Genomic DNA, 17,920 nt, shown 5'->3' with positions numbered 1-17,920 from the left:
TATATATATATATATATATATATATATAAAAGCGTTGACTTTGGCTCATTGTTTATGCAAAATTACATTACACCGTAGCATACTTGGAATGCATGGAACAGACCGAGGCCGAGGCTGAAAACAAGTCAGTAACTTCGGTCATCACGTTTGTAGAAATGTTGGTGTTTTGTGTTTACGTTGTCATTGTATCCCTGTCTTTAATGTGACTGATGTGGTTTTTATCTGACTGACTGATGTGGTTTTTATCCAATCTGCCTCTCTCAGTGCAAACACATCTTGGCTGTCTACCTCTCTGAGGCCATGGCTGTGACGCAGCAGGAGAGTGTGACTGACCAGCAGATGACCATGCTGCTACGCAGGACATCAACTCCCTGAAACCCAGGTTTTTCTCTTTGATTACTTCAGTTGTCCCGTGAGGGTCTGTGTTTCACTCCTTTTGGCCACTGCAGGGAAAGATGGCAGCGTTGTTCTTCTCTTAGTGACATGACATTTTTAAAAATGGTATTAATGCTACTGGTTTGTTGACCAGTGCAGCTTTGGGTTAAACCGCATCCCCCCCCAAAATGAATTTCACATCGATTGCTATGGAAGTGTGAACTTTGCGTCGCATTTTTTCTTCATGTACAAAACCATCATTTTTTTACCTAATCATTTAAAGCGTTAAAGCTCAAATCTCATTGGATGTTATTCTTCAACTGTACTTTACTTTATACTTTTCAGACGGAACAAATACAATTTTGAAACAGACAATACTTTACAAGGTATCTACAAATAGCATATTAACTGATCTCAGGTGTAGGTGTCAAATAGGACTTAAAAGAACATTCTGCAGCTGAATATTATAATACATTTTATGTACATTTATAAAGACTTTCTAATGTTTTTTCTAGTAGGTTTGAAGGTCATATAAAGCATACCAACAGTTCCAAATGTTTGGACCATAGTTATTGAGAAACCCAAATCATTTACATGACAAGAATGCGTAAAAAAAAAAAAAGTTCAGTTCCCAAATAGACCAAATGTCAAAGTAAAAAAAAAAAAGGAGCTTTGGATTGGACATGCCTAATATACAAGACCTTAATGAGGCCATTGAAAAGGACCAGATGTTATTTGTTTTTCTTTTCAAGTACGACCTCAGATCCCTGTCCAGGAAAACATCTGTTCACTAACTCTAGAATGTGTATTTTTCCTCTGTTTGGCAGTTTATTTTGTTAGCAGTTTACATTGATTTCCAGATGTATTCATTTATTAATCATTATTCATTTTTGATCACGATGAATCACAGTCAGGTTTAATTAAGAACAATTCAAACCTAAATAACTGGAAATTTAGCTTCATATAGTCGGTGGCATTTTAGTCATTACTGTGCATGTTGACGGCGGCTCATTCAGTGTGACCTCCTTTCACATGTCCCGCCTCGTAGGCAATGCACGAACCTTCATCTTCGTTTATCCTCAAATAAATCGCCACATTGTTTTCATTGAGTTTACGTCCTAGAAAGCAAGGCTTTTGTATGGTCGAGTATTAAGTTAAAATAAGTGCATGAATCATTCTGCCCCGTGCATTAAACATTTTGATCAGATTCATCTTGACAAATGAATGAACACAATTACCGCCTTGATTACGACACGGCTATTGAATATATTTTTAATAAATACAAGGGTTTAACAATATTACAAAATATTTCACCGTACATACAGATCGCATCTTGTTAAATAGCAGTTTCAGTTTGCCGTTGTTGAAAGGAGAAAAAAAAGAAAAAAAGAAGATTTAACAAAGTTTGCAAGAAAAAAAAAGAAGATTTAACAAAGTTTGCAAAAGCTTTGCCACACGATGTTTTCGGAAGAAGTAAGGTCACTGTACTGTAGCAAAGTCACGGATCTGAACAAAGCGGCAGGAATGTTCAACGCCTTAGCCTTAAACAACATGTAAGGGCAATAGTCTGACATTTGACCGTAGCTCGGAGAAAGCTGGGAAATCTACAGTACTTCATTTTACATCGGTTAACATCAACGAGGGAAAAATACAGTTTGACAGTGCATTTACAGTATAGCTGTCTCCATTGGAATGTACTAAAATGGTGGCACACTCCTGTGTTTTAAGCCCTTAAAGTCAAGTCAGAGATGGTGCACCGGACACATCAGCACACCGTGGGGGGGGACAGTGAAACAGTAGCACAGTGTTTGACATGAGTACAAATACCAACGTGGTATAATTTAATATTGAGCATAGCCAAGAGAGTAGAGTAGAAATGTCTGTGCATTGTGTGTTAGTGTTAGGGTAGTACTCTGATATATCTAACGTGACAAAAAAAAAACAACCCTCGGCTATTTTCGCAAAGCAATAGGGCCATAGATGGGACTCTGCTTTCTCTGGGCGACATTTACCATTTTAAAAATAGCTAAAACACCAACTTTTGAGGATGCGGTTGACCATCATACACCAGCAGGGGGAGGAAAATCAGGACATCCGGTGCCTTAAGATGTGACTCAGATTGAGTCAGCTGTCTCTGCACACACACCACAATGCACTGTTACAGATAATGTTGCCCAATTACCACCTGGGCTTGAGAAGTAAAGACTGCATTTAGTGGTGCGATCTGAAATTAGCTTAGCGCAGTACACATTTTTAAATGTGAGCCATTTTAATCTTTTCAAACGTAATCCAATAAATCTATCTTCTGTCCACCAGGGACAGCAGTGACATCAGCAGCTTAGTGACAAGTGACTGAACAAACAGAGCACAGCCTCAAGATCCCAGCTGCGACCATCCGAGTGAAGGCCAAGGGTCTCCGAGGGCAATGACATGCGCAATAAACTGAATGACTGCATTGAGACTGGGATTTCACAGGCAAGTAGATACATGTGTGCCAGAACACTGAAGGCCGGGGAGGGGGCAAAATAAATCCAAAATGGCTAGACATCATCTAGTGTGCAATGATACAGACACAGTATAAATGTTTTGATGTGATGAAATACGCCTATAAATAGAACCTTGACGTCCTTTCTTCCTGAGCTTTTGTCTAGAGAAACGTGTGTGTGTGTGTGTGTGTGTGTTTTGCCGAACAACTTTATGGTTCTGTGTGACCAGAAGAAATCAATGTTTTTCCATAGAAAATGCTGGTTCTGAATCTTGGTCATCGGGGTCACAGGACATTTCAGTGACCCATGGCTTTAAGAGACGATTCACAGGGAAATGTTTTCTTTTGTATTTATGTTTCAACCTTGTATGAAATCCAATTGAACGTTTCTTGAATTATCGGTTTGTTTTTGATCCCTCTCTATATCGCGGTTATGCCATACAGTACATCGCAGATTTTTTGTTTTATCCAATCTCGTTAATCTTAATTTTCGCTATATTTGGGTGTCTTACGGCAAATAAAATTTATAAAATTATTTTCATTATTTTCGTGAAATATAATAATTTTCTAGCCTAAAAAAGGGAAACAAAAATACAATAAATAAACAAAAAGACATTTGGCAACACACATACAGGGCAATGCAGAAAATGTATATAGTGGTGGCTTAGTGGTTAAGGAAGTGCACTTGGGTCCGGAAGTCGAGTCCACCAGCTTGCGAGTTACATGGTACCGTCCCCACACACTGTTCACTTTGGTGATGGGTTAAAAGCAGAGGTCACATTTTGTGGTGTGCTGTGTCACAATTACAAGAAGTTCACTTTCCTTCAGTGAGCATTTACTTAATGTAGGGCAATGGCCTAAGTTGGACACAGAAGGCAACTGTTGTTGTTCGACTGTTGATAACAGTGTGGGGAGGATCGTAAAGGGTAAATATATATATACGTCAATAACATGATCGCTACTACCGCAATATGAGAGGGATCACTGTATTCTAAATATATATAATGATATGGCAGCTACACAGAAGACGTACATCGTTATCCAATCTGTGTTTAGTGTTGGTCAAGAGAATTTTTTTCCCTTTTTTTTTTTTTTTTTTAAATATCATTTTTACATTCTCAAATATATACGTTTCTTAACCCTCGTGATGACCTTTTGTGTCTCGTTGCACGGCTTGTGCCAACTTTTCCCTCACACTCTGATTCTGGGACAAGATGCAAAAACCTGTTCCGAGGACGCTGGGTGTGTACAAAATGCAGGATTAAACAATAAAAATAATAAAAAGGAGGCTTAAATAAATACAATGATAAACACTATCTTACAAACACGACGTGATGATGTAAATTAACAGGGAAGTCATAACGAGGAAAAAAGGTAATATTTTGGGGGGGGGGTTTTCGTGGTTACGACGAATCCAGTTAACTTCAATTCTTCAGAATATATGTTACACGAGACTCATAGGCATAGCCCATGTGTCACTGTTTACCCCTGAAGAGTTGACACGATTCAAAAGTCCACATTCAAGGTGTGTTTGACCTAGGTTCATCTTTACCCACAACACCTTTGTTCTGTAAACATTGTAAACCTTCGATCGTCGACAAAAAAAAATCAAGAGACGACAACGGAGTTGATGGACAAACATCTCCTACAGCAGAGGGTCGATGGTCATGTGGATCTGGTCCCTGTTGCGCTTACTTCCGTTGGAGCTCGAGTACGGCTCCTCCTTGCGGCACAGGATATGTTGGGCCAGGATCTTGCGAAAAGTGTTCCTGAAGTCCTGGATGCGGTACGCATAGATGATGGGGTTGACTGCAGAGTTGGCATGGGAGAGAATAATCGCCACAAACATGACATACTCCGGCTTCTCCAGCTGATCGTAGAACAGCGTGAGACAGTTCAATATGTGGACGGGCAGCCAGCAGAGGGCGAAGAGTCCCACGATGATGGAGAGGGATTTGGCAGCTCGGATCTCCTTCTGCAGGAAGCCGTGGTGGTGGCTGTCCCCGTTTCCGACACACTCGAGTTCAATTTGCCTCAGCTGCTTCCTGGCCACAGTGAAAATCTTTAGGTAGATGCCTAACATAATGAGGAGCGGCAGCAGCACGCAGACGAAAAAGTTGAAGTAGACCATGTATTGCATGTCCACCACACTCTCAAAGAAACAGTTCAGTTTGCAGCTCCACGGCGCACCAGCGTCACTGCTAATCAGGCTAGAAGTGTTTGAAGTGTTTTCGCTGCCAGAGCGGCTTTTCCCACAAACAATGTGTTTGTGGTTCCAGCCAAAGAACGGGATGAGTCCAATGACAAAGGAAAGGATCCATAAAATAGCAATGATCTCACGGGCGGTCTTTCCTGTCATCAGCTCCTTGTACCTACAGCAAAAAAAAAAAAAAAAAAATCAAAAAATATTAAACCTTTCAATTATAATTAAAACAGTACATTTCAGTATTCTGTAAAAGGCAAAGATTTTAAGAAGCATGTTTAGGTTAATTGGACTGCAATGACTGCACTTTTCTATTGTACTCTATTGGTACTTAATGTGTATACAGTAAATATATGGGGTGGGGTGGGGCATGAGGGGCTTCCAATTGAATGTGGCAAGCTGGACATATGTGTACCACTGCTGTAATTCTTAAATGATGAAGAAGCCTCCAGTCACTAGGTGGCAGCAACCCATACAGTGGTTTGTACTGATAAAAAAAAAAAACATGTTATGAGGTTCTCAATAGTATTTAAATTCACTGGGGGCGTGAAAACATTTCTCTCCCCAAGGGGGCGGCATGACAGAAATTAAGGGTTAAAGGTTAAAAATTAAACTTTAAAAAATAAAATTGTTAATGATAAAATGAAGTTTACCCAAGACAAAAGGCTGGACGAAATGCATGAAGTATGTTTTATCAACAAGTCATTTCCAGGTAATTTTAGTTGTAGCTCTGACAGTTAGGTCTGATTAAACAAACAGTGGCGTCAGTGTTACCTAGCCATGCGACACTGCTTGCCCTTACTAACATGTCTTAGTCAACAAAGGATGATGTTTCGTCACAGTTAGTGGCTGATTCCCAAACCACAGACGCATGATAAGGACAGACGTTAACACGACGCATATCAGGTCTGAACCTGGCTCACTGAACATATCTATCGGAATAATTCCATTTATTATATATTATATTTATTATAATAATTCCATTTATATTGAGTATTGTTGGAATGTGCTAAAGGAACATTTTGATAATTTTGTTTTTTTCTTCTGAAACATTAATATTCATGTATGCAGTATCCTTTTAGATCTTTCCAGATTTTAGTTTTGTTTAGTTCACAGTCATAGCCATAAATGCAATGGTACTAATAATTGCTAATGAATAATCGTTTTTGGCCAAGAATCTTCAGTTCGGTGCATCACTATGCGATTCCCGGAGGTACAGCGTACTTTTATATAAAAAAAAAATTACAGATTTAGTAGGGAAAAAACTTGTTATCGGAATTGTTATCGGTTTTTCCTCTGATAATGAAAACCCAGTAACGCAATGCCTTGCTTTCTCCAAATGATGTGTTCTAAAAATAGTGCAATAAAGTTCTACATGGTAGGTAAGGTCAAGCAACTTAGATAAATGACATGTAAAAGTCATGCAAAAAGGCTAAAATGTTAAATTGCTTTTATCATTTTCTACACCATCTATTGGGGAAATCTGGGTATTGCAGGGAACAGGCAGAAAAGCTAAACGGTTTGTAGCTAGCCATGATAGGTCAACAGATGTCATGTCAGTGTGCAAATTAGTGGAGCAGGGAACCAAACCAACAACTCATGACATGCTTTATCTGCTCCACATGCAAATAAACACCAGGAGGTTGTCAGTGTCAGAGTCACACTATTGAGAAGATGCCAGTTTACAGAAATGTAATCTCCTCTCTAACAGTCAATTCTCAACATCTGTGAAGTCTGATAGTGGCCACCACAGTTAGGTGGAGTAGCCAAAAAAATGTACTTAAGTAAAAGTACTCTTACTTCAGAATAATATTACTCAAGTGGAAGTAAAACGTAGTCATCCAAATAATTACTTGAGTAAGAGTAAAAAAAGTACTGAGTAACTGTTGAGTAACATTTATTTTTTTAGATTTTTTTTTCAACGTGTATTCAATCGGAAAAAAATTACAGAGGAGAGTTTATCCCGTCAACAAAATAATAAAATGAATTAAATACCTTAAAATAAAATAATCTTTAGTTTAAGTTTTAAGTTAAAGTACTTCAATGGAAAAAATAAAAATCAATGAATGAAATAAGAAAAAAAAATAAAAATCAATGAATGAAATAAAAAGAGATAGACACAAAGAATGAAATATTTACAAAATAACTTCAATTACAGCACAGCACAACAAAAACCTCCCAACCTCTGTGGATAAAAACACGTCTTTGAGGCTACAAGCAGATCGAGCTCAGCACGGAGTACTCACGTAACCTAACAGGACAAACATTCGCCTATCCACAGCAAATAAAAAAAAAAAAAAAAAAAAAAAATTTGTAGGTCAAACTTGCAACCGCAACATGTTTCTTCAGGTTGGACGATGAGCTTTTGGAAGCTGAAATATCCGTACGTTTTCTATTTCTATTTATATGTTTATGTTTTCTATTTCCATTTTTTTATTTATTTATTTTTGCTTTGGTCAATCTTGACCGCCAAACTAATCCGCCCCCCTCCCCCCGAGATCGAATATGGTCACGTGACGAGACTGCGCAGCAAGGGCTACATTTTATTGGTTTACAGTCGCGCGGTACAGCCCTTGGGCGAAAGTCACTCTCTGACAAAATAAAAGTAGAGATACTTGATCATAGATCTATTGAGAATAGAGGATATAGCTCGAGCTTTATCTGAGTATCAAGCTCAGTATAGCCTAATGTAGCGGAGTAAATCTACTCCAGTAAAAGTTAAAAGTATAGTGATTTAAAACTACTCTTAGAAGTATTTTATTTTGACAAACCTACTCAAGTAAATGTAACTGAGTAAGGGTAATTTGTTACTAGCCACCCCTGGTGGCCACTGCAGCTACTCCCTAAGGTAGGGCTGTGCATAATACAGACCCGTGCCCCGCAGTGACATGTAGGAAGTGTGTGGGTGTCGGCAGGAACCAGAGGTTTCTCTCTCAGCAAATGTGATGCCAACCTTCACCTAACCACCTCTATCATTTCCTGGTCACAGACACAAGAGGCAGGGTACAGAGAGAGAGAGAGAGAGAGAGAGAGAGAGAGTCTGTTTTTAGCCAGAGAATCCTTTTTCTACCTGTCACCGTTACCCCCACCCTCTCTTTCTCTTTCTCTCTCAGTGGAGACTGGGGATGAAGTGTCTGGGTGGATAAGCCGTGACATGACGACAGCGCAACGGCCTCCGTCTTTGTTCTGCTCTGGTCCCCACGTATCCCTTTCTATCTCTCTTTGCTGCCAGTGTGCAGTTTATTTTTCTTTGCTCTAAATATTTACAAATGAAAAGGGGCCACGTAACACAGGAAGGCAGCTTATTTTACAGGAAAAACACGAACACAGCTGCCATAGTAACGTTTACTATGGCAGCTGTCTTGTGTTTTTCCTGTCTCCTCCGTCAACGAAACGAAAAAGTATATTTCATCTCGATTAATTGCTTGATTGTCTATAAGTAACCTTGTTGTAAGTTCGTAGAGTGTTCACAGAGAGTTTATAATTCATAGACCTTCAAAATAAAAGCTTGTTCTTTCTCTATATCGTGGTTCTCCTTTCGCTCCCTCGGTACATGGCGGATAAAAGACATTGTAGAATATTTATACATACGGAAAGTTTTCGCTATCAAAATGTGGATTCTCGTTTTGAAATTGAGACGAGCGCATTTGCGAACGATCGCTGGTAGCGTTGTTTACCTGGACGAGATTGTACACGGCATACCATTGGCCAATTGAGCATGCTCTTCTGTCGCTCAAGACTGATTGGCTAATGCATCATAGCATATCTCAGCGTCTCCCCTTGTCTGTCGGCCGCTCTCTCGTGTGGTAGGTTTGTAAAGGGGAAATATATATACCGTATTTTCCGCACTATAAGGCGCACCTAAAATCTGAAAATTTTTTCAAAAGCTGACTATGCGCCTTATAATCCAGTACGCCTTATATATGGATCAATACTGAGCCGCGACAGGTCTCGCAAGAGAGTTTAACGTTAATGAATCGATGGTGCGGAAGTGGAGGAAGCATGAGGATGAGCTGACTGTTTTGTTGACATCCCCTTTAGTGCGGCACCATCTAATGGTTGCATAACGTAACTGCAGCCTCTACTGTAGCGCCTTATAATGCGGTGCGCCTTATATATGGAAAAAGTTTTAAAATATGTCATTCATTGAAGGTGCGCCTTATAACACGGTGCGCCTTACAGTGCGGAAAATACGGTATACGTAAATAGTATAATAACTATATTGCCTCTACTTTGATTTCGCATTTCGCGGTGGGTGTTGGGACTACCACGGATTACTGTATTCTCCTTCAGTGTACTCCTATCTAGTGTACTCTCATCCGGTGAAGTCTCAAGTGAACTCAAGTTAAACAGGAGTTGGTATTGTCACAGGTATGGAAAGGACCGAGAGCACTTAGCGCCAACCTTTACTCGTACTGGATGGATTTCTGGGACAATATGGAAACCCCGCGAGGAAAGTCAAAGGAGCTAGGAACTGTATCAGGGATTGCTTTTCGCTAATACTTCAGTGGTTACGAATAACTACATTATAAATGCAGGTGGTTGCAAATTTACTGTCCATGTCCTATCCCGGTCGTGTTACCACGGATTACTGTATTCTCCTTCAGTGTACTTGCCTCTACTTTGATTTCGCATTTCGCGGTGGGTGTTGGGACTACCACGGATTACTGTATTCTCCTTCAGTGTACTCCTATCTAGTGTACTCTCATCCGGTGATCACTCAAGTGAACTCAAGTTAAACAGGAGTTGGTATTGTCACAGGTATGGAACCTTTACTCGTACTGGATAGATTTCTGGGACAATATGGAAACCCCGTGAGGAAAGTCAAAGGAGCTAGGAACTGTATCAGGTATTGCTTTTAGCTAATACTTCAGTGGTTACGAATAACTACATTATACATGCAGGTGGTTGCAAATTTACTGTCCATGTCCTATCCCGGTCGTGTCGTGACACCCATCCCGAAAAAGTGCTAATCAACAATCCCATTTCTGCAGGATTAAAAAAAAAAATTGGTTTGCATAACGAAATAATGAAATAAAGAGATAATGACGTGTTTACTCCCACGGCACCAAATTACGACACATTATTCAGCAGGTGATCGTGATATTGCCGCACAGATCCTGTCTTTCATCTTTCTCCTGGCTACTGCTCTTTGTCAATATGTCGCGTGTCTGGCTGCAGCTTCACATAGAGCTGTTATCAAATTTCTCATCTGACCCTTAGGGGTAAAAAAACAAACAAACAAACAGACAATGTAATTGGCCAGTGCAGTGACATGACAAATCATAACATCCTACCTCTTTCCAAACCTAACTATAGAACTGCCTCTGTCAATATCTGCCATGTCAACTAATCACATCACAGTGCACAAAGGCTCTCGGGGTCCTTTAAGGCTGCCCTTTCTTTGTGCTTCACAATGATTATCATGTCTCTCGCTCTATGTCTGAGGCAGGATTTACACACCGAGAGTTGTCCTCTACCCTGTCCTCGACGTGTTAAAGACAAGAACGGGGGAGGTTGGGGACTCTCAGTTTTCTTTGTTCATTCTCGAACGATCAACAAGTCTCCAGTCACTAGATGGCAGAAGAGTAGGCTTTATTCATTCTATTTTGATAATCGGAAGATTACGCGCAAAATGCTGTCCTCGGTACATGGCGGATAAAAGACATTATAGAATATTTATACATACGGAAAGTTTTAGCTATCAAGAGAATGTGGATTCTCGTTTTGAAATTGAGACGAGCGCATTTGCGAACGATCGCTGGTAGCGTTGTTTACCTAGACGAGATTGTGCACAGCATGCCATTGGCTAATTTCAATGCGTACTCGACGTACCATTGGCTAATTGAGCATGCTCTTCTGTCGCTCAAGACTGATTGGCTAATGCATCATAGCATATCTCAGCGTCTCCCCTTGTCTGTCGGCCGCTCTCTCGTGTGGTAGGTTTGTAAAGGGTAAATATATATATACGTAAATAGTATAATAACTATATTGCCTCTACTTTGATTTCGCATTTCGCGGTGGGTGTTGGGACTACCACGGATTACTGTATTCTCCTTCAGGCACACTCCAGAAATGTTTTTTCACCCCCACCCCCATCCGACCCGCACCCTCGCAAATTGAAATACCAAACCTGTTAACATGTAAATTCTATCTGTACAAACCACTGTATGAGTTGCTGCCACCTAGTGACTGGAGGCTTGTTATCATTCAAGCATTACAGCAGTTGCAAAGCCCCTTCCTTACGCCACCCCGCCACCTCACTGTGCCCCTCCCCCTACTATTTGAGAAGTACTGCTCTAATGTGAGCCCAGTAAAAGATACTTCATGAGAAATTAAGCATTTTTGACTGTTTAGCATTGATACGTAGCTTCGTCCCCTCATGGGTAAAAACCTCAGTTTCTCTTCCCCTTTTCTTCAACATCTGTTAAAACACTTTGACGTTGATGGTCCCAAAGGGCTTCAGACTGAGCAACAGCAACAGCAGCACACACTAAAGACTTAATGACTTCACAGGAATAATCTTGGTTTTAAGTCATTTCCTGGAGCATGAGTTCAACAGAAATGATAACACAGAACATCAAACTCAAGTTCAGTTACATGCGATCATGGGAAGGCTGCCTCCCCTGCCATCGTTATAAGAAAGAGAACAAGTACATGAAATAAATATTAATATTTTCCACTGATCTGTGTTAAAGATACATTTTCGGTATGGCTACACATTTTTGACATTTTATGAAGTAAAAATCGCTGAATTGGAGTATTTCGCGATCAAATATCTGATATCATATCTGACAGCGCGATCCAATACAAACTGGGTCGTACGACACGTGCCCATTACTGTTCCTCAGCATATCACCAATATGAGATCCAATACAAAACTGGGTCGTACGACACGTGGCCGTCACTGTTCCTCAGCATGTCACCAATATGAACTTTACAGAAATATTTGTTATACAGCATGTCTCTCTACAGTCTGTGTAATGTCTTTAATGTATATGTGCGAGAGAATTGTCTCTGCTGATCGTACAATAAAATGCAGAGAAATGTCAGCAGGGGAGGCAGGCAGTACTCTGCCTCACCTCAAGGGGGCGTACCTGAACCCACAGGTGCTTTCTAGTTGTATTGCTGGCTTTAACAGGCAATTGAAAGTCACCGCTTGGACTTCATCTATTCAAGTAAAGGTAAGGCTAAAAATGGTTTAAGGTAAGGCTAAAAATGCTTTTACGTTTTTGTTTTTTTAAAAATAAGTAGAAAAAAAAATCCAAGTATTTCATAACATTTTTGGCCTAAAAGATTTTTTTTCTTATCATTTTGATAGACAACCTTTGATTAAAGCATCAGAATTTAAAGTTTAATTTTTTTTTTTTTTTTTTTTTTTTACTGAAGGTCAAAATCTGAGCTACATATATGTTTGTATAATACGTCAAGATGCTTGCCTCGGTCACATGTCTGAGCTACATCCGCTACCTTCTTCAAAGGTCTGCTACGGCCTGTAACACATAATACAAGAGGGCTAAATTGAAACCCCTAAGCTAGCAAAATGAACCAAAAATAAACAAACAAACAACACAAAAAAAAAAATCAAGATTTGGCGAGTAAGAACTGCATGGCTATAAATACAGAAGGTGCACCTGGCAAATATTTGAAAATTCTGATCACAAATACGATTGTTACTGTAAGTGTCTGAGCATCTGTCGCATTCTTTCAGGACACCTAGAAATGGCAGCACTTTACAATCACCTTAGATGGGTTGCATAACAAGTAGTTCTTTTTATTCCTTTTTACGGCACAACTCTCAAACATGGAGTTGAGCCGTAGGAAGCAAATCTTTTCCATTCTCAGGTTTAAACATTTTCTTGTTGAGGGATAAAATGTAGAAATATTTTTGGTTCTGTCTTATTCCTCTCAAATTGACTGGACTGACGCTGATGTTCAATGCCTATATTAAATGTGATTTTTAGAACATGAGTGAGTGTCAAACTCATTTACTTACAGTCCAGTGCTCACAATGCTTTGCAGAAATACTCAACTCAAACAGACTGCAACCACATCTTTCCTCGTAAAAAAGTAAATAAATAATTCAATCCAAAAGTAATAACATCAGGCCTAATTGGAATTAGGAGAATTGTGCAATATTGATGGGATTTGACAGTAAAAACTAGCATACAGACATCCAGACTCCAAGCTAACTAGCTAGCTTAAAACACGCCCATGTTATAAATTTTTCAATTTGTTGCTCTTACTCAAGTAGATTTTAAGATAGGTACTTTTAGTTGTGTAGAATTTAGGCAAAGAAGAGATACTTTCACCGTTATTTCTGGAACAACAGAACATAAACAGAGTTTTTCAACAGCTCCTGTATAACCAACTCACGCGTCAACGTGACAGGACTCAACTTTCTGCTCTCAACTTTCACTACCGTTCTCTCTCTCTCGCACACCTGTCGCACATGTACGCACACAGCCATTCACAGACTGACATACGCTACTAGTATAACACACAGTAGCCTACCAGAAAAGTCATTGATCGCTAGCGGTATGAACTTCGTTAGCCTGTCAAAATTGTTAGCCCGTAACAATCCATGTTACAGAAAATCAAAATGGGTTGTCACTGAGATGGGATTACGGCTCTAATTTCATAAGAAATTAATCTGGCCATTTCTTCCCTCCCTTCTACTGAACCTGTTGACATGTACGTTTTAATTAAAGTGCTTAATTAAAACTTAATTGAATTAAAAATGGCAACTAGAGTTTTTTTTTTTTTTCTCAGATCACATAACTGACATTATTCGGCAATGTCATAATACAGTTACTGCTCAACAACAGCACAATTGCACACCTGTCCTTTACAGCAGTGGTTCCCAAACTCCTGGTCTGCGGACCAGCACCGGTCCGTGAGTCAATTGGTACATTACTTTCGTTTTATTTATTATTTAATTTTCTAAACGTTTTATTTTGAAAATTCTCCAGATTCTGTCCGCCGCATCTGTTTGTGACACTTAATACATGTCAAGATGCTTGCCTTGGTCACATGTCTGACCTACATCTAGGTAGGCTACCTTCTTCAAAGGTCTGCTACGGCCGGTAACACATAATACAAGACGGCTAAATTTAAAAACCCCTAAGCTAGCAAAATGAACCAAAAACAAACATCTATGGAAGGTTTCTTTGCGAAGGGTAAAAGAGCCAGTGAGGGTAAGAGAGCCTACGTCTTCAAGGAAAAAAAAATAAGCTGCATTTAACAGACAGTTCCAGGAATCGTACTTGAAATATGGATTTATTGCGACAAGTGTTTTGGAGACCAAGCGTCCTGCATTAAGAGACAAGCGCGATGTTACAAGGACGCTACTAATAAAGTTGCTTCCATCTTTAACATCTATTATTATATCTAGAAAATACCATTTTTTATGCTGGTTGTATCATTATATTTAGTTGTATTTATCTGCCACATCCGCCGGTTCGTGAAAAAAAATTGTCAGACAATTAACAGGTATGTGGCATGAAAAAGGTTTGGGGGGCCGCTGCTTTAGAGTGGGTTTGTTTCTAGTTGAAGGGTCTTTCATCTCTGACCTTCCTTTACCTTTTTTTTCTTAAAGGTCACATCCACCAAGGGCTTTGCTGGACCTTGTCATCTCACCATTCACCATGGGTGAAGGGAACAGAACCATTGACAAGAAGGGCCAAGTGTGGCCCGCCAATTAATCGTACCTTATAACAAAATCTATACTGCTGATTTTCTTAAATAGATTATTATTATGATGATTATTATTATTATGCAGAGCAATGTACAATATTTGTATCTTGAATAAATAAGCTGAAATTCGCAGAAACATGCATAAATACATTATGGAGTAGAGCTATATTGCTGTGAAAATCGGAAAAATTGCCCTCGGAACACATGGAATTCTGACAGTTAAAAAAAAACTAAAGTCAACTATTCAAACCTTTGTTGAGGCAAAATGGCACTCATCCGGTGATAAAGATTCGATGTTTACTTAATGAAATCATTGAGCAGTGCTGCGTGCTGCGGCCGCCTCGTTCTGTTTCCTCAGGAACAGACACACAGATGCACACACGTTCACATTTCTGACCTTTGCCATCAATGAAATTGACATACTGCGGCCAGATGAGCCACACAACCGTGCAGATAACGTGACAGATCATGGTGTCTTTGCGTGAGTTATCACAAATTCTTGCTAAGAAACACCATCGACATCAACATTTTTCTGCTCCTACAATTATCACTATCTCTAAACCCGACTGGACCTTTGCACAATAGGTCACGGGGCAACCTTTAACCCTTTAACCCTGCCCATAATGTGCATAACATTTCATAGGGTATTCACATTTACTGCAGAGCAATGTTCCACCTAAGGCTGTAATCAACCAAGGAAAGTCTTAGTCGCGTGAGATTTCGATTTCTTTTCCATGATCTATTTTTGGTCAAATGCTGCCACACTGTCGATGTCTTTGACAATGTAGAGCAGGCGGACTGTACATGAAATGCTCAAAATTAAATAAAATATTCAGCAAAACTACCAGACCTAGAAGTTCCAGTATATTATCCAACCTATCTGGATGTGAGTTGGGCTAGTCCAAAATAGTGAAAACAAGGGGGTGCTTTAAAAACGGCCCCATGAGCACTTGATACTTTCATCCAGATGAAATTAAGTAAAAAATACAAAACTATATATATATATGTTAAATTCCGAAAAAAATATACTTTTTCAGGACATCGTACTATATATATATATATATACACATACATATACATATATATACATACATACATATATACATATATATACATACATACATATATACATATATATACACATAAAAAGGGCATAGCTGTGTATTTGGACAAACTTTTATTTTTAAAGACTTTTTCAGAATCCTATGTATTACTGTGATTATTGGTCGACGTACCAAAAAAGGTCATTTCAGGATTAATCAACTTTTTTTTTTTTTTGCTGTTTCCTACTTTTGTAGAATCCTGCCACACTGTCAATGTATTTGACATGGTAGAATGGAGAAGTAGACTGACTGTAAATGAAATGCTCAAAGTTAAATAAATATTCAGCCAACTACCGGACCTACTACTTTGTAGTAAACCGATACACTCGACTGGATGCTTAGTTTCACTGGAAATGAATCATGCAAGGCTCGTGAACAGTTGTAATATTTAATCTTATACAGACATTCATGCCAACACCCTGAATGTAAATGTTTCACTGAGGACACTACAGACTTCATGATGCTCTTAGGGTTTGGTCTGCCGTTTGCAAAGCAGAAGAATTTACTCTGTTTTTAAATATTTGTCTGCAATTTTTGAAAAAATAAAAAAATAATAAAAAAAATCAATCCCCTTTTCTCTCTGCAATTTGGGTTCTGGTAATGCTTCTATGATGCTTCAACATCTGAAAAGTTATTATGAACTGGTGGTACAGTTCTTGGTGATAATTGTAAAATATTATATAGTATATATGTATTTCTCTATCACTTAGAACAGATAAACACAAACCTTTTTTTGTAGACATTAACACTTTTTCTTGAGGTGACTTTGTTAGCCTACGGTTTCTTAACTCGTAAAACAATTAGCTGTAACAGATTAGCAGAACACTCACCTCAGAGGAATTTTCACAGCCAAATATCTGTCGATTGCAATGGCCAAAAGACTGAAGATTGAGCTCTGGGTCAGGACCAGGACAAAACAGGCCAGGAAGAGGCATCCGTAGAAGTCCAGATTTATGCCGATGCTGATGGTAATGGCGAACGGGATTGCGAGGCAACCGACCAAAATATCAGCCACAGCCAGAGACACCAGAAAGTAGTTGGTGGCGTTTTTCAGAGTGGTATTGATGGCGACAGCCCAGCAAACCAGTACGTTGCCGGATATTGAGAGAACAGCAATCACTACTTCAATAAAGACATAGAACGTATACATCTCAGCAAAGTGTGTTGAAGGACTTAAAGGACCTGTTCGCAGCAAAGAGACGCCGTCTCTACTCTCACCGAGGCGAAGAATTGCTGTCAAGTATTCCACAAGTGGGAGCTGCACAGTCAGCCTTGTGCAGTGGAGAAGAGCCCACGCGTTATTTCCCCATCACAAAGTTGACACTTCTGCCGTTTGAAGCGCCTAATAAACCTGAACATTGTCTCTGGATGTTTTCGCGCCTCTTGTGCACCGATTTCTGAATGACGTATGCGGCACGCGTGGCTCTGAAGCGAACGCTCACTGTGGCACAACTTCCCCCGCGACAGCAGTTTTGAAATGTAGAAGAGAGGAGGAGGAGGAGGAGGAGGAGGAGGAGGAGAGGAGAGGACGACACGGCTGGTGGTAGTAGTAGTCCGACTTTCACAGAAATGCCCCTCCCCTGTCATAACCACACGACAAGTTACGGACGGAAACACGAGTCAGCGTCTTTGCAGCTGCGTCCTTAATTGCGCGCATTAAACAGCCTTGTCCTGGAACGTAAATAGACCGTTTTGTGTGTAAAGTGAGCGCACACACGCGGCAGTGGGCTGCATCTGGTTTTAATCTGACAAATGTCCTGGGGGTTGTTGCCCACCCGTGATTTAGGGGTGAATGGGTGAGCAAGACCTTTCTGGAGAAAATGAGCAATAGTAATAAGTAAGTATTTCTTTTTTTTTAAAAAATAGTACTTCACCACCGGATTGGTGCATATACTTTAAGTGGGTTTAAAAAAAAAAAATAGTACTTCACCACTGGATTTGGTGCATATACTTTAAGTGGGTTTAAAACAGGCAGTTTATCAGACAGAAAAAAACATCAGCTACAAAAAAATCAATTTAAAAAAAAAAATCTGTCCCTTAGACTCCTTCAAGATTTGA

General features: G+C 39.6%; 2 protein-coding genes across 2 annotated transcripts in view; one reads left to right on the top strand and one right to left on the bottom strand.

Moving 5' to 3' along the window:
- Positions 1 to 3,179, top strand: part of zswim7 (zinc finger, SWIM-type containing 7) — a 10,473-nt gene extending 7,294 nt beyond the window's left edge. The window contains exons 5-6 of the mRNA XM_008332381.3: positions 265 to 382; positions 2,692 to 3,179. Of these exons, the coding sequence (XP_008330603.1) occupies positions 265 to 375 (111 nt within the window). The 3' untranslated portion in view covers positions 376 to 382; positions 2,692 to 3,179. The remainder of the gene's footprint in view (positions 1 to 264; positions 383 to 2,691) is intronic.
- A 762-nt stretch (positions 3,180 to 3,941) lies between these two features.
- adora2b (adenosine A2b receptor) lies at positions 3,942 to 17,701 on the bottom strand. Its single transcript, XM_008332380.3, has 2 exons — positions 16,693 to 17,701; positions 3,942 to 5,232 (listed from the first exon to the last, which is right to left on the bottom strand). The coding sequence occupies exons 1-2, from the start codon at positions 17,010 to 17,012 to the stop codon at positions 4,506 to 4,508; spliced, it is 1,047 nt and encodes a 348-aa protein (XP_008330602.1). The 5' UTR covers positions 17,013 to 17,701; the 3' UTR covers positions 3,942 to 4,505.
- Between the last annotated feature and the right edge of the window lie 219 nt (positions 17,702 to 17,920).

The sequence above is a fragment of the Cynoglossus semilaevis genome, chromosome 19 (assembly GCF_000523025.1).
Source record: "Cynoglossus semilaevis isolate Cse_v1.0 chromosome 19, Cse_v1.0, whole genome shotgun sequence".
In the NCBI taxonomy this organism is placed as follows: Eukaryota; Metazoa; Chordata; class Actinopteri; order Pleuronectiformes; family Cynoglossidae; genus Cynoglossus; species Cynoglossus semilaevis.
Note: the sequence above shows the minus strand (reverse complement) of the source record. Positions and strands in the feature narration are given on the sequence as shown.

Coding starts and splice junctions, on each gene's coding strand:
- adora2b (XM_008332380.3), bottom strand. CDS start 17,012: ATGTATACGTTCTATGTCTTTATTGAAGTAGTGATTGCTGTTCTCTCA. Junction 5,233..16,692: donor GCTGTGAAAATTCCTCTGAG/GTGAGTGTTCTG, acceptor TTTTTGCTGTAG/GTACAAGGAGCTGATGACAG.